Consider the following 22,405-nt stretch of genomic DNA (forward strand, 5'->3'; position numbering starts at 1 on the left):
TCACATTTGTATCCACATCTGCACCTCAGTAAATATCTTGCTTGGCTCGTGTGCCAACTCCAAAAATGAATCCGCATAAGAAACTGACTAACATATCACGCATCGAGCGACCTTCCTTCCCAACCAATTAAACAACCAACCACATACCTGCATACCTACTTAGCTAATTGTACTAACTGACAAATCAACTGACTGATTGATTGACCAACCCGCATACTGTACCTCCCTACTGATTTGTCCATCTTCTCTTTCTAACGCTACCTACCTAGAGTACAGTATACCGATACGGTTTGGCCTGTTTCTTTCCTATACCTACCCACCTACCCACACATCTCACTACTCAACCAAGTAGCCAGCCAACAAACCTATCTTCCTACCCATCAAACCAATCAACATACATAACCTAGGGATGTGGTACCTTGCCATCCATCCACCTACCCCACCCAATTCCCGATCTTTCCCACCACTAACTGTGGCCTTTTAGTGGTTTTCTCTAGAACAAGAAAAGGAGCCGGCACCGACATCAAAATTTGAATAGTTATGCGCACCGCCGACTTCTTCGCTCTTGTCAAATAAGCGGCGGCATTCTTCAAAATATGCACTCGATTCACATGATTTAACAAGCTCTTTATGTAGTTTTTTTTATTTTACTTGCATCGACATGAGAGCGACGCCCATTTGAATTACGCCAACGCTCCTTCATGGCTTTGTCTTATCCCCGCGGTTTCATTATGAATTCATTCTCGTCACATTTGTCAGGAATGTCGGTTTGATCTTTTGTCACAGGAAGCGACTTTGTCGGGAGGCCACAATTACGAAAGAATTTGTCGCTGCAACCCGGGGCCAAATAGCGGCAATTAAAATGTGTCTCACAGCTACAGCGAACATAGCCTACTGTGATTTTTTCTTTTTTTTTGAAAGATGGCCAAAAAATAACAATGGTATCTTTGACTGATGTAGGCAAGAAGAGACTCACTGATTCACTTTGGCTTTATGTGAAAATGTCCTCAAAGAGTTGAGCTATCTGCTTGGGTTCACGCCAGGAACTTTGGCATACTTCCACAGCCCCACCGTTTGCTCCATTTGTTGGAGACACTAAATTGTCTGATTAAACAAAAAAATAACTATACGGACATTAATGACAGTGTTTGTGACTAAATTGTCTTCAGTTTTTACAAAAATGCATACCTGAGATTCACTGGACAGGTTTAATGAAAATATGAATGTTAGAGTCCTTAAAGGTTTAAACTTTCATTGATGTTCAACAAAATATGGACGTTCATTAATTTTTAATGTGAAAAAAATGTTAAGACTAATTCTCTTTTATGTTTAAAAATAAATCCAATGGATTTATGAGGTCTGTCCGCATCATGGGTGTGCCACAGTCTATCCCAGCTGACTTTGGGCGAGAGGTTGTGTACACCGTGAGGCCTGAACTGGTTCAATGACGACGAAATTCCTAAACAAAAACTTTTTGTGTTTTGTTCAATAAAAACTCAGAGTTGTCTTAGTGTTTACAAAAATGAATATCTTCCAGTCGCTGAGGCGTCTCTGACATTTACAGAAATGCACATGTTGGCATTTTTGAAGACTAAAGTATTCTTTAAAGCGTGCAAAAATCCGTATTTGAGGTTAATTGAAAATAAACGGCCTCTGCTGTTTACAACAACATGAACATAAGGTGAAGACTACATTATCTTGTTAATGTCTTGTCTCATGTTTACTAAAATGTAAAAACATGAATAATACTTCATCCATCTTTTGTACTGTTGAACATGGTTCGGGTCACAGGTGAGCTGGAGCCTTTCCCAGCTGATTTGGGGGAAAAGGCGGCGTACACCCAGAACTGGTTGCCAGCCAAGCGCATAGCACAACAATCGTCAACCATTCACATTCTCACCTATGCTCAATGTAATCTGCCATTAACCTAAGAAACGGGTTTCAGAATTTTTGGTGTGTCTGTGTGTGCATATTGTATATGTATTTGTATGAGTGATTGTGAAGCATTTGAATTGCTTGCTGCTCTGCAGTCTGCATGCTTTTTGACTTTCTTCTTGGCTCTGGCAAATCCTAAGGCCATCTTCATTCAGGTGATTTAGTTTCCAAATTTAGGAACATGTAACAAACCCACACACACACTCACAAAACAACAAGCTCACACTTTGTTTCTGTACATACCTACCATCCTCACCCAGTAGCCCGCCAACCACCCACCTTCCTACCTACGCAAACTCACACTGAATAACCCAACAAACCACCTAATGGATGACCAACCAACCAATCCATTCTGTTAACCAACTTCATAGCTACCTACCTACGCAACCCATCACCAACTCACCTAACCAACTGACCAATCTGCCTACCTACCCAACCACTCGCATACCTAGCCAACCAATGAACAGACCAACCACTTACCCATCCAATCGTACATGTACAGTACAAACCCAACCAAACAACCAATGAATCGACTAACCTACCCCTAACAACCTACCTACCTAGCTACCTACTGACCTGTCGATCAACCTACCACCTATCCACCTTCCTACCTACCTACCTGCACCCTACCTATTAGCCACCCAACCACCCATACGTCCGCTCAGAGAAGTCTTACCTGCCGGGCACCAACTGTCTGAAAAATATGATCTAATCTATTTAGCCCACCGCTCTTCCGCTGTCTTTCTTTCCTTCTCTTTCTGCTGGAGTCGGTGTGTAGTGTTATGAAAGGACAAGTTGTAAAGGTGACTCAACTGAGTGAAGAAACAGCGTTGAAGAGCCCTTCAGTCAGCCGGCGAGGCCTCTAATTGATCCCCACGAGCGCTTTGGCAGCTTTTCATATCGCGATAGGCCAACTGGAGGCCAAGGCGTTAATAAAAGTGATGCCATCGAGTGGCGGAAAAGACGAGAATCCGATGAACCTATCTACCTGACCGACTGACTGAATACTAACCTAACCACCCACCTTTCAAGTTGTCCGACCTACCGTGATTACCTACCTAGCCAGTCACCATCCACCAACCAATCAATCAACCAACCTTTCCACCCACCTACTAACTGATCGATTAACCAACCATCTACCAAACTGGCTGAAAAACTAGCCAGCCAACCAACTGCGTACCTTTTTAACCATACAAGCACCCATGCACCTATAAAGACAACTGACTGATCATAACTAACTGCCTACCCAGCCAAGTAACCAACCAACCTTTAGCTACCTACTTGTCTATCTACCTACCCATTCACTCGACCAACTAGCCAACCAGCCAACCCCCTACCTACCTACCCTTTTATTACCTACTCAACTATCCACCTATTCACTTATCAACCCAGCCGTCCAGCCATAAATACCTAACTAGACGTCCACCAACCAACCAACTAACTTGTGGTCTAGTTATCAACTCAACAATCTGGCCAACTAACCAACCACATATAACAACGATAAACCCAAACGACTGATCATAACTACTTGCCTACCCAAACTCCCTAACCTACCTACCTACCTACGAGAGTATTAGTAGTCGTTGTCTTCTTCTAAGTGTCCAACCAACCACCAAACCTAAATTCCTACCTACTTACCCAACAACCAAACTTCCCACTCAACTTTACCCTCATGATATTTTCCTAAATGTTTGCACAAAATCACAATTTTGAACCAAAACTTCCCCCACCATCCCAAGATGATCAGATTTAGTGCTGACATTAGGCCCCCCCCGTTAATGTATATAGCTACCGGCCAACATGCATCCTCCCGTCTCCCCCTCCTGCGCCGAGCCCACCACTACCACTACTACCACCGGCGGCGGCGAGGTTTGCAACACTTCATTAACTTTTAATTTCCCATTTGAGTAAGTCGGGAGCACGGACGGAGTGGAAAAGAATAACGGTGATGCTGCTCGACGGGAGGAAAAATAAACAGCGGCGTCTCAGTTGCACGCAGCTGGAAAACATCAGTGGAAGGTTATGATGAATGAGGACGTTTGGTTCAACGTTGTTGGTTTCCGGAAACGGAGCGCCTGCTACCCCTTGTCTACCTCCGCTATATTGCCATTCACCATTCGTACCCCTGCAATCTATTATTTTTTTGTTTTTTAACATTTTATTATGAGGTTTTACATTACAGTATAGAGTCAAGTCAGAATTTAGAGCCGAGAAGGTCACCAACTAATCTCTAATAATAGCAGTTGTTCTCACAGAGCAGCAAGAACATGACTGTCAGTATTACTTTGTGCTCTGTTTCGTGTTGCTGCTCCGTGTGTGTTAAAGTAGCAAGTTGTTTGAAGGTCTAGGATTATGCTGACTTTGAGGCTAATTTCCGTTAGCTGCTCTGAAAAGTATCCTTATTCTGATCCTTATTTCACATTATATGTTAGTACGAAGCTAGACTTTGGCCAAATGATGTGGTTTGCTTGAACATTTTGTTTAAATATGCAGTGTTTATTTCTCCTTTGTTTTATTTGTCAGTTTTTAAGTAAACTGAGAAATAAACAGCTTGAAGCTAGCATGCTTTGACTTTGATGTCATACGATAGTCTCTCTTGCTTGAATGTATAAGATATTTAAAAAAAAATTGTACACGATCTTTCTATATTGCAGATTTTTTTAAATGCGGGTCGGGAATGTATCTCCCTTGATAAACGGGGGAGTTGTTTGCACGCACACGTTATTAATCAGCGCTTTCCAAAATGTGCTCATTTGAAAGGAGCTGACCACATTTGCCCCCTCCTTCTCCACTCAGAGCTAGTCGACGGGACCCCCACGCTGAAAATTAACCACGGCTCCGGCACGGTGGTGTTACAGTTGCCTGGCAACGTCAACGTGGCTGACAGGCGCTGGCATCGGCTGGACGTCCGCAGCAACAGCAAGGTGGGTCGCGACGTCAGAAATCACAAAAATCTAAATAATAAAAAAAAAAAAATAATAATAATAATAAAAAAAAGAAAAAAAAAAAAAAAAGAACTCCCAAAAATCTTTTCCATTCTCTGGTACGGATAGTCGGTAAAAAGACAATGTCGTGAAACACTTGAATGTTTACATGACAGAAGATGAAGGATAGTATCAAATCGGAAAAACGGATTTGCAGAGGTCTTATGTGCTTTTAACTGTGCAAAATGAAGTTAAGCATTGGAGGAGGAGCAACGCGGTTTTCATCGTGGCCTTGGAACGGTGGACCAGCTCAACAGACTCAAGAGGATTCTGCAGGGTGCTCAAATGTTGGTCATGTCGTGTGAGTCACATGCCTTTGTCGCCTTGTTTAAAAAGCCCCTGAAGTGTCTTTGTTCAGACGAGAGAGCAGAGAATAGCGTGCTGCTGTTTTGGCGGGACCCGGCAAGGATATTTGATTGTGTTGATCTTCTACTTGAAAGATTCGGGACAGAATGTTGGCCTTCTGTGAGAAGTGTCTCTGGGTTTTCCAGTTGCTGCTCAGGGCACGTGCAGTCAGTGAGGATGGAAGGTCTTTTGTCAAAGGTGTGCTGCAGGGTTCTATTCTTAGTCCAACTCTTTTCAGTATTCCCTATCAACAACTCAAATACATAATTATCTATACTTCTAGCTCCTCCCTCCACACTGCCCTGCTTATACGCTTGTGTTTACTAACATTAAAAATTTGCTTTTCCAGTCTAGAGTTTTCACTAAACATATGATATATTGTTTTTTGTACTTGCATAAGATCAGTGATGTTGAACTTGACATGTTTTCTTAGGTACTCCATATTCATTTTTCTAATGGAGTCAAAGTTGTTGAATGTGTTGAAGAGTCCTTGAGTGAGACACTCTTCTTTGGTCCCTGCAATGTCTTTCAAAGCAGTCAAGGACATTTCCTACAATGCAAAAGACTAAAAGCGGCAAGAACTATTCATTAAAGGTAGAAAAAGAAAAATATCAGAAAGTTGATCTTTAAGCTAGTCTTGTTAGCTTTGTAGACGAGGTGCCTTTAAGTTGCTTGTATTTTTAGTTATCGCTGTTGACTAAAACATCAAGTGTGTCTTCTGTGTTGATGTTTTCAAAAAGGAGAAAAAGGCTCGAGACCTGAATGACAAAAGCAAAGTGTGCTGATCAAATATGATGGAGAAAAAACAAAACAAAACATAAACACATCGATTGGCAACTGTTAAGGAAGGAAAGGTTTGTTTGGAAATGGGACTACTGAATTCCAAGTTTGCAGACTAACTACCAAATATGTCATAGTTATATAAATGCCATCATTAAACACTGCCATTAAATGTAATTCCATAAAAATAACTACATAATACAGCATTAAATTAAATAAAAAAAAAATTAAATAATGAAAAAATATATTTAAAAAAATAAATGTCATAATTAAAAAATATACTATATTAATAAAATAAAAATTACCTTGACTAAAAATAATACCCATTTAAAAAAAATAAAAATAATTAAACGTCTAAAAATGTCCTTAAATAAAATAAACATTCTGATGTTTTCATTAAATAGGTAACTACTAACTGTTTAACGCTATGCATGATTTAATTTCACATTTAAATGAATGAATTGACGTTTTAATTATCAATTCAATTGCTGCCTTGGATTATGTTTAATTTAGTGATGAGTCCGACGTAAAATTGAAGCGGAGCAGAACTTCCAACCTAGGGGGAGGCGGGGGGGTGTGCCTTTCTCCGCATAATTACAGCCAAAGCCCCTCAAGAGCGCTTGAGACCCTCATGATAGTAAAGATCATCATCTTTGTCTCAAATTCAACCTGTATTCTTTACTTCGGTTTTCAACGGCTCCCATTGGCTGCAATCAATTTGCGACGAATAATTTGCATAAAATCTCTCATTCCATGTATGTCGCCCTTCAAAAAGCGTTTTTAATCGCCTTACTCCCCACGTGAAAGCGACCTCTCGTCACATTCCCAGCGTGGGAGGATTCAATTAGCGTCCAATCGAGGCAAGTGATGGGAAGAATGCTTCAATCCTCCTCTCCAATATACACCTTACTTCAAATATTCACAGTATTTGACTAAACGAATGCCCCTAGCCATGATCCAATTACGCATAAATGACCACCTCACCTCAGACGCCTACTGAGTCAGAAGAAAAAAGTTTGTGGCTCTAACTTTACACAAGCCTTTCTACAAATAAAAGCCATTTCTCCAATAGACTCAAAAGCAAATTCACCTTGCCATGACTAAATGAACACCTTACCAACCAAATGAAAAAAGGTTGTAGTACTGACTTTCTAAATTTACATGAGAATTTCTACCTCTTCAATTGATGCCTCATCTACAACACTTCCTGAAATAGTGGCCTTCAGTTTTAAAGACCTCCGTGTCTCAGTTAATCACGTGCTATGTCCTCTCATCAAATAGATGCCTGACTTCAAATAGGCAACAAGAAAAATGCCCTTGGCCACTATTTGGTCCCTTCAAAGCCTTTTTTAATGGTGTTGTTTGCCCGCACGCTAGCAACTTCCTGTCACATTCCCAACCGAGAAGATTTCAATTATCGTCCAATCAAGTCATGTGACAGGAGAACCGCCAGCAGCTGTTCACCTCCGAGGACGAACGCCGCGCCGCATGGCCTCATTTTCACGTTTTTTTTTTGCCTTTGATGTTTTCAGGCAGCCCAGAAGGGCCCTTTTCTTTTTTTTTAACTCGTCTCCCAGCAGCCAATCAGGGCACAGCGTTGACTTAATTAGTGCACCAAAAATGTAACCTCAGGCGACACTTAACGAATTGGGCTTTTACTTTTAAACACAAGAAACATGTTCTCACGTCATTTGTCTTCTTTGACTACAAATTGCTTCAATGGAGTCAATTGGCCAGAAAACCTTGACATTTTTCACTTGCCCTTAAAAGCATCAAAGGGAGTTTTGAAAGCCGTTCATCACCACAAAGAGGAAGTCCCTGATTTGGTTAGCCTTTCCACGGAGACCACGGACTTCGCTAGCTGGATGAGCTCCATTAATACTTGTCTTCAATAATCACCTTACTTTAAATAAAACACCAGGTCCCGGCTCAGCAATTGAATAAACAAATGCGCCAGAGTGTTATTTGAGGAAGTATGGCCCTTGGTTAAGACTGTTTTCAACTCTGGAAATAATAAATGCCTCATTTCAATTATACCTCTCTTTTCAATATTGTACACATAAAAAACAAATAGACGCTTAACAAATCTGACAGACACATTTGTCAAATACGGGCCTCCTCTCAAATACAGTAGACGTTTACTTCATATACATTTAGTTTTTCATTCATGCAAATAATGAATGCCGATCCTCAAATGAATGCCACCTCATTGAAAATAACGGATGAGAAGCCACGAGATTTTGTTGAGAATAAACAAATGAATTCATAATACACAGACAAGTTCTTCTGGGTGTAAAGTGATGTACTCGGGCTTGTCTGTTTAGACACCTTACTTCCAATATAACACCTGGTCCCGACTTGGCAGTTGAGGAAGCAAACAACAAACACCCTTGAGGAAATCAAATATTTGATTGACTTTTCCCATTCACTAGATAGACACCTCCGCTCAAATATAGATGCCTTGTCAATAAAAAACATCCGTCTGTCTGTCGTTTTGTGATCGTGTGTGGAGTAGACGCTAAAGTACTGCAGTATGTTGTGGAGTCATTCATGGATGTCAAGTGTTTAAAAGGCTGTGGGCTGTTTCCAGTTGCCACGGTTACGCTTCAGGAATGGCAGGTGGATTAAGAAAAAACAAATCTTTTGTCACATTTGTATTTGTTCAGATGCTTTGTTGCACCAACCTGCTTTGCTACTTTATGCAAATGAAAATGGATGCACACTAAGTGGCCATACAAAGAAGTCATTATTATGAATTTTGAGCATTTACATGAATATAAAAAAGAATAGGTTAATACGGATATTGCATAATTCTCTTTTATTCTTAGAATCACATTTAAGATGGCGTGATACCTTAACCCAAAACATGAACCCTTCAAGCCCTAACCATGGCTTTAACCCTGATTTTGAAGCCCTAATTAAAAACCCGATCTCTTTAATTTGAAACCCTCTTCCCCTTCTCTTGCCTTGAAAGCCTAATTTTATGAGCCTGACCCTTGTTTGAAAGCCAAATCCTTCTTTTGTAACCTAAACACTGAAACGCTATTTTAACCCTACTTTCAAACCCCAACACTGGCCCCAAACCCTCATTTGAAAACCTAACCACGGTTCCAAGGCCTGTAGAAATCTTAATCCTAATTTGAAAACTTGTTACTTGAAACTCTAATTTTAAATTCTGACTTGAACACCTAATTTTCTTGGAATCCTCATTTAAAAGCCCAACCCTTGTTTGGAAAGCAAACCCGAGTTTGAGTCCTTACTGCAAAACCTTGATGCCATATTTTGAAATCCAGATTTGAAACCCAACTTTAAAACCTCAATTTACGCAAAACTGACTTTTTTTGTTGTTTTTGTTTTGTTTTAACCTTCAGGAAGTTCGCTTCACCCTGGATCGCTGCTCGGGGGCGGCCGTCATGGAAACGGAAGGTCTGGGAAGTTGGCTAACTACCGAGGACCACTCGACCTGCGAAGTCACCGGCACCACGCCCAACACCGACCGGTACGCCTTCAATCTTTTTGTTGATAATAATAAGAATAATAATGAACAGCACTGTGTATAAAAATCATTTTTAAGAAAAAGTCATGGAAAGATTTAAATTGATTTTTTAAACTGTAATTACTCTATGTGCTGTAGTAGTTGTATGTATGACTAAGGGGTGTGGCCTTGTGAGTGACATCAGTAGCTGGAGGCTGGTTGGCCAGTTAGTTTGCGTGTGAGCGGCTGAGCATGAGTTGTGGCCTACAGCGGCTCTTTGGGACTCTTCTCATTTTGTATTTGTGTTTGTACCGTTCATTAAAGGGCATTATCATACCTTAATAGTTCCATTTTTATTCTTAACTTCACACAGCAAAACAAAAAAACGTGAACAACTCGTGAGTTGGGGCACGTGTATGTATATAATATGCTGAGCATTGTTAATGTGAACTTTGCAGATACCTGAACACAAGTCAAGTGTTGCAGCTGGGCGGAGTCAACGAAGATATTCCGTACATTTATCCTCAGCTTCAGCACAAACACTTCACGGGATGCCTACGTAACCTCGTCGTGGACAGCAAGGTGAAATGCACACAAACAACACAACATTATCACAATGAACTCATAGCAATCATACTACCACTCACACAGTAAACAATAGCAACATATTTGATCAACAATTAAACAGTGAAAAACATTTAAAGTAAGTGAAAATTCAATTCAATTAAAAATGTCAGGTCATGCCCAGCAGTAGTGTCCTTTTTTTTGTATCCTCCATCCATGTCCCCTCTGAGTGCACTGGGGAAGGTGAAGTGGATTTTGCAGTCTGACTGCTCAGACTTCCAAGTAACTGTCAAGGTTTGCTTTTACCTTTCGCTGCTCCAGCAGAACAATTCAAGCTTGACTAAAGTGAACACGGTGGCCTTTGTGAGCCTCCAGAGCCTGAAATGTGAGCCCCAGATCCTGTTTTCTGCTTAGCTTAGCATGGTGCTAACCTGTGACTGGCATGCTTTTACCTCACTGGCCTTTGAATGCTGCTTGGGTTATTTGACTCAAACAGTAGGTATGAAAGTATGAATTCTATCTTTTTTTCAGACATCTGAAGGGTCCGAAGCCTACCAGACTGAATAGCGCACTTTCTGCTCACCTCCTTTAGGAGTGCCAGACATTCTTGGAGCGTTATTCAATATTGTGTTCTCAGTCGCAGGGTAGACTATAAATGTAAAAAAAAAAAGTCTAAATAACTGTCCTTGAATAAATTAAGGATTCATGAAAATGTAAAAGACATTTAGAAAAAAATATTGAAACGGTCAAGTAAAAATTGTCTAAAGTATGCATAATATGGTTACAATAAGTTAAATTTGTGGGGAAAATTTAAGAATTAATCTACATGAATGTTCAAAATTATTTTAAAAACACTGAAAATGGTCTAGAAATTACAGTGAAATTTTGTGAAAGTTGTCTAAAATGGGTGACAAGATTGGTGGAAATGATAAATAATGAGGGAAACATTTTAAATAATTTGTGAAAACTTTCAAAATTGAGTAAAAATGGTCCCAAAATTGTCAAAAGAAAAAAACAGAATGTAAAAAAAAAAAAAAAAAAAAAAAAGAACATCTGAAAATTTGGAATGAGTGAAACGGGGAAATATACAGTAGGTGTTAATAGCATTTTCAGTAACTATGATAAAAAAATAAAAAAATATAGGAACACATGAAACTGCGATGCAAATTAGAATCAACTTTATTTGGCCTTAAGTCCCCCAAGACTTCATTTACAACAAAGCAAATCATACGTCAACAACGAACTATGTGTTGTGTGAATCACATTCCGACACAAAAGGCAGAACAAATAAATATATAAAGTGATGCACACTCTCATCTGTAAGTATACAGTTGACCGCTCTGTGAACCCAAATGGAGCCATGCATTTCAGTCCAAAAAGTGAAGATGATTTATTCTGGTTTGCCTTCAAGGGGAAAAAAAGAAGAAGAAAAACTTGGAGTTCATCAGTTCAACTGTTTTGACGAGTCTCAAATTCCCTTGACTTCCAGCTGGTGCACTAACTTGTTGCTTAGCAAACTACGACACAGAGACTGGATGACAAACCGGAGGAGCTGAGACTGTGTTAACAAGGTTTTGGGGGATTTAGACCGATAGGTTGAGAATGAAGCATTGCAACTGAGACCAGGACTGGGTCAAGACCCTGAGGGCGGTTGAGACGATGTCAAGATGAAGTCTCAGTCAAGACCAAGACTGAGGCAAGACCAGGACTTTGAGTGGTTGAGACAAAGTCAAGACAAAGGCCAAGTCAAGACCTTGAAGGGGTTAAGACAACATCAAGACCAAACCTGAGTCAGTTACATGTCTTTGAGAGGTTGGTGAGTTAAAGCACAGTCAAGACCAAGTCAATGAATGAGGGGAACTTTGACTTTGAGGGTCAAGCCTGAATCAAAGACTTTGAGTGTTGACACCAAGTCAGGATGAAGACTTTGAGGGGTTGGACAAGACCCAGACTTTCAGGAGTTGAGATCAAGTCGAGACCAAGACAGTTTAGTGTTCAAGCTGAGTCTTGACCATGACTGAGACTGAGTCAAGAGCATGACTCTTGGACATTTTGAGGGCTTCAGACAAAGCTAAACCAAAATGTGACCATTGTGGGCCTACTAAATGATTGGCCTGTTTTAATTCCCTTTTCCTACATTTTGTATGACCTCAACTGTTTAGTTTGGTTGTTCAAATTATTTATATTTTTTTGTCCCTTCAGTCGACTGCCGTACTGTGGACTCCTTAGGCATTGATCCGTGAAACCCAGCAGCAGCAGCCAGGAAAGGAAATGTTGAGTCATAAATCAAAAAGTGAGCAGCAGGGAACATAAAGCATAGAAAGTGGATGTAATGTAAGGGTTAGTGTAAACAAGATCAATGCGTCAGTCGTCTGTGTTTTAATAAGCTGTGTCTGTCTTTTTATTTATTTTTGTAAATACATGTCACGACACCTGATTTGCATGTCAACTTAATGAGGCTGCAGACTCACTCTGACTCACTTGATGCTATCTATAGCCATGCAAAAACAAGACCAAAGGCGGTTGGGACGCCCGGCTAAACTTCTCTAAAGCAGGTGGTTGCCATACAGACCAAAGGACAATAGGTACTTTTTAGAAGTTGAGACCAAGAAGGAGTCTCGACCATGATTAAAGGTTTGATAATCCTATTAAGGCTAAAACAGATGGTTGTCTTAGAGACAAATAGACCAAGTTTTTGTAGGGGTTGAAATAGATTGGAGACCAAGACTGGGTCAAAAAGTTAAGAAGCCAAAGCTGAGCAAAAGGATAAAGGGCGGAGGCCATGTCAAGACGAGATGATTCAAGACAAAGATTTTCAGTAGTTTAGACCAAGTCAAGACCAAGACTTTGAGGGTTGAGACACAGCCAACACGAGATAAGACCAGGACTTACAGGTGTTCAGTCCATTACTTTGAGGGGTTTACACAGAGTCAAGTCGAGACTGAATCAAGATCAAGATTGAGAGGGGTTTAATCAAGACCATGACCTTTCACAGTCGTGAACGAGTCAAGATCAAGCAAAGACCAACACTTTAAGAGGTTGAGACCAGCATTTTGAGGAATCGACAACGTGGTGAAGCCAAGAAAGTGAAGACCAAGACTTTGTGGGGCTAAGTTTGAGTCAAACCCCTGACTTTGTGAGGTTGAGACCAGGTCAAGACTAAGACTGAGTCAAGACCATGACTTTCACAGGTTGAAGGGTTGAGCTGAGTCAAAACCAAGATTTTGTGGGGTGACTCAGTGACTTTGAGAGGTTAATAAGAGACTGATTTGAAAATTTGAGGCAGACTCGAAATGAGATTTGAACACCAGATCTATGACTGTCAAGCAGTAGCCATGTGCTCCGATATAGCCATGTGAAAAAAGATTAGAGTGAAGTTCTTCATAAACCCTCTCTTCCCAACTCGAGACTCTTGGGAGCTTGGAAGTGTTGAAGTGAAGTTCGATGTCTGGGCTTGAATTGTTGAACTTGGGAGTTCTTCAAGGAGTGTAGTATTAAAGGCTCCCCTTCGGACCTCTCATCATTCCGTCTGAGTTTCCAGCAGCTTCTCCAATCACTGAACTCCAGCAAAGTGAGATGAGAGATGTCTCGCTTCCTCATCCACCGCATTGCTTTTCATAGCCCATTCTATTTCTTGTCTTTGTGCCTGTCATCGGCGTCCTGCAGCTGTACGATCTGAGCTCCCCGGCCGACTCGCAGGCCAGCTCACCGGGCTGCCAGACCACCGATGGCAGCTGTGTCAACATGGGCTACCCGTCCTGTGGACGCCGCGGACATTGCCGTGGCGAGTGGGGCTCTTTCAGCTGCCAGTGTGTGCCCGGATACAGCGGGCAGCAGTGTGAAGAGGGTAAGGACAGCGTCGCACAATTGACCTCAAAAAATGCAAAAGTTGAGCATGCCATAGGCACAAAATAACAATAAACTGGTAGGTAGGTCGGTCCTCTAAATTTACGCTCGATATGTCATCAATTGTCTTGTTCAGGATGATAGCCAACACTTGGTGTTTCTTCATTTATAATGAAACATTTGAGCTCAAATGAGTCGCTTTGTTCCCTGCAAGGTTTGAGGGACTGTTGTTTTATGTCAAAGCAGGAACAGAATTGATTGAGCGCTAATCAATGATCAACGACAGGGCCCGCAAAGTTATGGATGTAATACATCACACAGAATGAAACAAAGGCTGGCAGAGGAGCTGACAACAACAACTGGCAGCCAGACAAACGCTCGCTAAATCACACGTGCGAGGCGTCACATCCAAAACAAATGAAACAACGGGACACATCCACAGCATGACAACTCCAAAGGGAAGAAACAAATGTGTGAAAATCAAACAAAATGACAAAAAAACAAGACATGAAAAAACTTTTCCTTGGAATTCTACAATTCCACAAAATAGGAGTGGAGTGGAGTGTTGTTAATTACCTTGTCTATCCTGGAAGCTCACTAGAGTGCAGACCTTTGAAAAGGCCAAATGCTTAGACATGGGCAATAGCTGTAAAATACTTCCATACGAGTAAAACATTTTTTGTCATGTCATCAAGCATAAACCCAGTAGGCTACTCAAGACTCTAAGAAACCTCTAAGTTTAGCAAACTAAGCTTGTTAGCCTAGGATGAGCAGATTTTGAAATCTCGAAGTAATGCTAAATGCTATCTTGGTTCCAGGTCAACCGCGCTAAGCATTGCATTCACCATTATCCAACCTTAGAAAGCTCATCTTGCGGTGTCGGACTGGCGACCACAGTGGACAGTAGGGCTCCATTTCCCATGATTCTTAGATGTGAAAGCAGGAAGTAGTTCTACATCTGTTCAACACCTGCGTGCTACATCCGTTTAGATCCAGATGCCATTGAGAATGCAAACGTGAATTTGGGAGTAAATAGGAAGGAATTTAACAGTTCAATTCCCATTTAATGGGTTTTATCGTAGAAACCGCTTAGAACACTGTGTGAAACCCCTGGGGAAAAAATTGGGACGTAATATCGGGACAAAATGATGAAGTTGGCGATATCTGCTGGGATGTGGGACCAAGGACTCAAAATACGGGACTGGGACTGTCCCTATGTTAGCCTCCCAGATGTAGCCTAACATTAGGATTTTCGGTTCATGAGCTAACACTAGCATATCACTAGCGTGTTTTACATTGCAGTACAAGTACACCTTAAAGCAGACAAGACCGCATAATTTTATCCCAAATATATCTGGTTAGTTGTAAGTGTTTTTATTTCTATTTGTGCCGTCTGGCGGTTATCCTGAAGAACTGAGATGAGAGGCGAGATCGTGAAAGTCATTTTTGGAGTTGCAGCTATATTTCAGGCAAAAAAAAAACATATATATATGTAAAGCAAAAAGCAAAAAGTCATTTTTAGATGAAGCCGCAGCAAACAAAAACAAACCACCAAGTGTGCGATTTTGCCTCCCAGCAGGACGCTTTGGCCTCTTAAGCGTGCCGGAATGAAAGGTGAAGTGGAAGTTGCACACGATTTGGAGATGAGAGACGGGTGTTGTGTGAACTCACCCTGGGGGAACAAAATCATCAGCAACATCCACAACATCTCCAATCCTTGCTGTGTTTTTTTGCTTCCCGGCATATAACGTGCAGTTTGTTGTGCAGAGGTTCCCGAGTACTCCTTCGACGGCCACAGCCACGTGCGCTACCAGCTGGCCTCGCCATTGCCGGCCCGTAGGACGTCGGTGCAGGTCCTTGTTCGAACCCGCAAGCACAGCAGCACCGTGCTCAGTCTGAGCTCCAGAGAGCAGAGCGAGTACCTCAGACTGGAGGTAAGACTTTGAAACGGCTCCTTAACACACTTGTCTTGAAAAGGGGAAAGGGCTTTTAGATTTTTTTATTAATTTAATTAATTTAAAAAAAAAATCCCCATCATGTTAAAATGTAGTTTGGTTTGCAACAGTACTCGAGAGATTCATTCCATTCTAGGGGGAAGAAGAAACTGATTTCATTTCATTCGTTTTTTCGTCATACCCGTTTCAGTGAATTATTTGAAATCAAATCACAGTTTTTCTGATCATTTTCAAATTTATTGTAACAGTACTTGAGATTTTAACCTGGTGCTAAAACATGTATCTTGACGAATTATGAAATCAAATAAAGAAAAAAGGTTTCAAAGAAGAAATCCAGGCATTGCAACAGATTCATAATCCGCTTACCAGAGCCGCAAATTCCGTTCATGCTATCAATCGTTTTCATTTGGGTCACATTACGTTTTGTATTTAACAGCACTCACGAACAACAACAAAAAGTATTTCTTTCCATTTTGATGAAATTCTGACATAAAAGGAAACCGGTGTGATTCTATGGATTCTGTCGATTCTCCATGCCAGGCCGGTAGACTTTTTTCCCATGCTTTCATTTAGTTATACGAGTAAATGAGAGGGCAAAACACCCAGACTTGTTGAATTATTTCATTTGATTGAAATCTTGGATTTAGGAGAAGCCCTTGGTGATACTGTGGATTCATCGTCATAGCGTAGTACCATCCTGCTGATCCCCTGAGCATTTTTTTTCACACCCAACAGGACAGGTTTTTGGGGGTTTATTCAAATTTAGCATATTTGTAACTTCATGAAATGCTAAAATGGACCAAAAATGTAATGTCTTTCTCCTATTTTGATAAAGTTTTAACATCCAGCAGATCATAGAATTATTTCATGCATCTAAAGTATAAACAACACGTGGACGTTTTCATTTTATTGCCAAAGTAGTGAATGCACAAAATGTTTGTGTTTTGTTTTCTCACTCCGCTCACACTCAAACATCTGACAGATTTATTCATGTATTTTTTTTAATACCCAAATCTGTGACTTTCTCAACCGGTATTTTTCCCGCTGTCTTTGTCTGCACTCCACAGGTGTTGATCAAACCGCGTTCATCTTTTCACGTGGAGTTTCCTGTTGCGAGAGGATTTAATTGTTCTTTTATTTGCACTTTTTTCATCCTCACCAACGTCGCCGGGAAAGCATGAACTCTTCTTTTGCTCACTTCCACATCCTTTTTTTCAAGTCATTTCTTTTATTGGCATTCATTGCAGTCTGCTTCAGATATTTGTATGTATTTCATACATCAATTTGTTTTGTTTATTGTTTCGTTGAATGATGTGTAGGTGGTTCATGTGGCCAATTTTCTGGCATTTGTAATAAACCCTGTTTTGAAACGATACTTCGATACCGTAACCCTCGTTGGAAACTATTTTACCACGCTTATCTTAAAACTCTACTTTAAAACCCTAATCTTGACTAGTCCAACCTTTATTTGAAACCCTCTGCCCTGTCTTGAAACCCTACTGCCTATTTATTTGTAAGTCGAACCCTGCCTTGAATCCCTAATTTGAAACACTAACTCCATTTTGAAAGCATAAATTGCCATCCTAACCTTGGCTTGCAGCCCGAATTTGAAACCCTGGCTTGACGCCATGTTAGTAAGCAGTTCCATATTTAGGTTGACATCGCCCCACAGCGGGACTGTTTACTCAACTAAACCACACCTTCTTTCCCGCCTCCTCCAAGATGAGAAGCAAACACGCACTCGCGCCAGGGGAGGAACCCGGCAGGAGTCCAACTTGTGCTCTGCTCACTTTTAATTGGGGCTAAAATCAGGTGGTTAAAAGCAGAGGCCCGGCGGATTGTAAATAGAATTAATGAGTTCACGGCTGAGCCTGGAAATGAGCCGCGGTGAGACTTTGGGACCGAATAACGAGACGACGGAAGCGCGGACAGTGAGGAGGAATGAATACGAGGGAGGCCTCGACGGGAAAGGAGGAGACTCGATGGAGGAGCTGCAACATGAGCATCAAGCTCAAGGAGAGCCGCGCAAGCCGCACACAAGACAAAGTTAACTTCTTGACAAGACAGCGCTGGTGATGACGCGCACACCTTCTTTGAAAAGTATTGGAACCGAATAATTCCTTTGCTTTTGTTGTACACTGAAGACATTTGGGTTTCAGATGAAAAGATGAAAATGAAACATCCGTCCAACCAACCATCCTTCAGAATTCCACCGGAGTCATCATGGCTTGGGCTTGCATGGCTGCCTCTGCAAACTCGTCTTTATTGATGATGTAACTGATGATGCCGGCAGCAGAATGACTTCAGAAGTCTACAAAATCCTTTTGTCCGATACGGAGAAGCTTCATCGTGCAACCAGACGATGACCCGGAACACGCTGCCAACACAGCAACACAAAGTAAATCATCAGACCTTAACCCGATAGAGCCCACATTTGACCTCCTGAAGAGGACACCGAAGAGAGAAAAACCCAGAAACAGACGAGAACTGAAAAAGGCTGCAGTAAAGGCCTGGGAAATCAATTCAAACAAAGAATGCAACAGCGTGGGTCGCAGGTTTGATGCCGTTATTTCAAGTTAATTAAGAGTTATGCCTCTAAATATTTTCACTTTATCTTCATTTAATAATGTCGGTTCCAGGTGTGAGTAAGTCATTGTTTTGCAAGTCTCAAGTCTTTGCCCTCAAGCCCCGAGCGAGTCTAGTCCCAGGTCAAGACTGACCAGTCTCAAGCGATTCACAAGTCCTACACTTTGAGTTTCAAGTCCTTTTCGAGTCATTTTAATAACATCGTAGATTATAATATTTAGGAGTCGGGGACCGTGTTTGAAATGTGTTACCAGTGAGTCTCATTAACTACGCGGCTAGCAACGCAAATTAGCCGATAAACAACTGCCATTAGCTTACTTACCGTTCTTTGCGCAACTTCAGATGTCGAAGGAAGTTTGAAGTTGTTGCCTCTCCGTCAGGACAAACTGCAATTCATTTTTGGTTGACCACCTCATTTTCTGAAGATGCTAATTCTCTTTTTGCACGGGATTTTTCTCCTATTGCCTAATATGTTTTCCATGTAAAATCGAAAGCTGTTTATGTCTGTACTGTTATGCAAGAATTGCATTTCATTGGGCCGCTGCCATTTTTCTCGGTCAATAACAATGGCCTATTATCAATGCCAACAATTTGAAATCATCAATAACTTTTTGAAAATGGGACTTTAAGTGTGATTGTCGTGGCTGCTGCAGTGCGAAATCATATTTTCTTAAATAAATGATCACATGTTATGCAAATGACCCAAGTAGGTTGGGTATTATTGCAAAAACTGGTTCAGTCAGTTTCGCCCACTTAGGCCGATTTGTGGGCAATGTCCTGTTTTAATGGTATCCATGAGGACCAGTTCCGCCTGCCATTACGGCTCGGCTACCTGCCGCATCCGTCTTCATCTCCATGAAGAGGCGAAGCGGCGTTGTCTGTTTTTGTGTCGGCCGCCCACTCCTCTCTCACCAACTCCTCTCATGTCTTCCTCTGTCATCTGGCTGCATGCTTGCGTGGATGGCGCAGAAGAGGATGACAAGAAAGACGACGAGAGGAGGAGGAGGAGACGAGAAGGAAATTATGCACACGGAGGAAGCGCTTTGAAATGAGGACAAGCGTTCAGTCCTCAAAAAACAACTGCTCTTCTTTCATTTGATTGCATTTCTTTTGCAAAATGAAAGCTGGCAGACGTTTTTTCATGCTTCAGTGTGTGCGCTTTACAAAGATGTCAGTGTGAAGGAGAAACAAATGTTTGTGTCCACTCTGCGCCACAAAGCGACTCGTCTGAAGTACCGAGTAGTCGTAGTGATATTTCACACGTCGATTTGGAATTGTGCTCAACTTAAAACTGGCAAAACTGTCACACAAAAGGAAGTATTGGAAAGCACAGGTTTCGTGTGACAAGTGACTTGTACACGCTCAATTGCGTACAGTCAATTTCACTCTAAACCGTGAGTCTATTTGGTCCCACTCTAAATAGAGTCAAATTTACGAGTAAGAGAAGGGAATGTAAACTAATTAATTAATTTAAAAACATTGTCACTTAAAGGTCCCAGTCTAAATAGAGTCAACTTTACATTTGGAAGAGAGTAAAATAAAACAAGAAAAAAGAATCACTCAACGGTTCGACTAAATATTACACTTGGAAGAGAGTAAAATATATATATTTTTTAATTAAAACAAATAATAAAATTTAATAAAAGTTACTCAAGGGTTAAGAAACAAACTCACAACCTTCAGCTTGAGAGGAGACCAAAACCAGCGTTTTTGGACTCTTTAAATTACGAAGATTCCAGCTGACACGAGCGATATGCTAACGCACAGCAGAAGCTGCGTGGCTCAGGGAGAAAATTGGCTGTCTCCCAAGCTGAAGTTGACTTGAAGTGACTTTTTTTTTGTTTTACTCTCTTCCAAGTGTAAATTTTACTCTGTTAAATGTACTCGACTGAATTTACATTTAAGAATGTTTTAAATAAAATAAAAAATTACATTACGTTTCCAAACCGGGAATTCAAATCATGTTTAGGATTTCGAAGTAGGGTTTCAAGATATTGCGTAGATATCAAATCAGGGTTTTGAGCCAGGGTTAGATGTTCAAGACTGGGTAAAGGTTTTACATTTGGATTCTCAGACAGGGTTGGAATTTCAAACCTGGGTAATGTTTCAAATTCAAGGCTTAGAGTTTAAGATTTCAGATAAAGGAAGTGAGGAAGTTTTACCGGTAATGTTTCAAACCTCGGTTTGGGTTTCAATTTAGAGATTCAAGACGGGGTGAAGATTTCCAAGCAGGTTTAATTGTGGTTTTATTTGCGGTTTCAAGCATGGATTTGGATTTCAAATTAATGTAATCATTAAGACACTATGAGGGTTTCAAACCATTGTTTCAAGCCAGAGTTTGGGTTTCAAACAAGGGATGTTGTTTCAAATCAGGGATTGGAAATAGGTGAGAGTTTCTTATAAGGGTTTTAAGACAGGGTCAAATTTTCAAGATTATGATAGGATTTAAAGACTGGATTAGGTCTTTACTTTTTAGGGTGTTCAACATTACTTTCAAATCAGGATTAGGGTTACAAATAAAAGAAGAACAGCAGCCCAGATTTGGACTGACGTCGATTTTGATGGCAACGATTTGTTGTCCAATCAGATTCTTCAGGGCCTGCTGGGCGTGTTCTACAACCTCGGCGACGGCGACCACAACCTGAGCGTGCCCACGTATCGCCTGGACAACGGCGAGTGGCACCAGGTGTCGCTGGAGCGCCACGACAACGAGATGACGCTGCGGCTGGACGGCGGCGGCGGCCAGCGGGAGGTCACGGGGTCGCCGGGACGCAGCCGGGAGATCGTCATCGACCCCACGCTGGTCATGCTGGGCAGCGCCTTCCCCTCGGCCCTGAACAAGAGCTTCCAGGGTAAGTCCGTGCAACAGCGCCCACTTGGGTTGGATTCATGATATTGACGCTGCTGGATGGACAAAATGGCAGACTTCCTGTTTGTTTCATCGTGTGTTCATGATGGTTGAGTCATGTTTCGTCCGACAGGGACAATATGTCCTTTGAATTTTGTATCAATTGAACAAAACATTTCTCAAATTTCACAAGACTCCTGAAAAATAACATTCAATGCCAGTGTTTTGTGGAAAACACTACTTCACTTTTATATTTTTATGCAGGATCGTGAGTGGTCGGCGGCAACAATGAATACACAGAGACTGATATGCTTTGCTAGAATAACTGTGCCTTTTATTCCCCGCAAACAGCAATCAACACCTGTACTGTGCTAGAATAATCGTACCTTTTATTCCCCGCAAACAGCAATCAATACACTACAACGTTAAGCAGCATAATATGATCATCATCACTAGACCGGAGAGCCCACGGTCCGGATAGAACGAGCTGCAAAACGGCTGGGCAATCGTACGTGTTCCACAGCTCACTCTGCCCGGACCGCGCGCCGCTCCGTCTTTTATTCGTTAACAAAAAGTTGTGAGCGTGAGAGGCCGGGCTGTCCAAGCCCTCTCCCAGACACTCTCGAAAACATGTTTGCGAAGCAGGGAAGTATAAACAAGGTATTCACTCCCAGGCTGATTCCGCCCTTTATTTACAAATTGTTGGGCCCCTGGATTCGTACAACAGTTCAGGACAACAACATATCCTTATATAAGAGGTTACATGAGGACATATCAAACCGTGGTTATTTTCCCTTCAGCCAGACATAGAATATTTTTCCTTTTTTCTTTTTTTATACACACTATTTTGTGTTGAATGATTATATATACACCAAACCTACATAACTGAGAGAAGTGATAGTCTTCACTGTCCCTTTATAATCAATAATAGAAAGAAAAAGAAAAGGAAAAAAAATAAAATAAAATAAATAATAATAATCAATAATAGAACAAAGGTATGTTTAACTCGTACCTAAATTGGTGCGTCACTGCCATCCACTGGTGGTTGTGCATCAGTAAAGTTGCTTCCAAGCTTGGAATTTACAGA

General features: G+C 41.2%; 1 protein-coding gene across 1 annotated transcript in view; it reads left to right on the forward strand.

Annotated features, from left to right (window-relative positions):
• Positions 1-22,405, forward strand: part of LOC147176593 (neural-cadherin) — a 222,590-nt gene that overhangs the window by 179,573 nt on the left and 20,612 nt on the right. Inside the window, 6 exon segments of the mRNA XM_086071071.1 lie at positions 4,732-4,859; positions 9,416-9,543; positions 9,978-10,101; positions 13,750-13,930; positions 15,697-15,863; positions 21,058-21,322. Of these exon segments, the coding sequence (XP_085927197.1) occupies positions 4,732-4,859; positions 9,416-9,543; positions 9,978-10,101; positions 13,750-13,930; positions 15,697-15,863; positions 21,058-21,322 (993 nt within the window).

The sequence above is a fragment of the Leptonotus elevatus genome, chromosome 3 (assembly GCF_054856555.1).
Source record: "Leptonotus elevatus isolate MCC_2025b chromosome 3, RoL_Lele_1.0, whole genome shotgun sequence".
Lineage (NCBI taxonomy): Eukaryota > Metazoa > Chordata > Actinopteri > Syngnathiformes > Syngnathidae > Leptonotus > Leptonotus elevatus.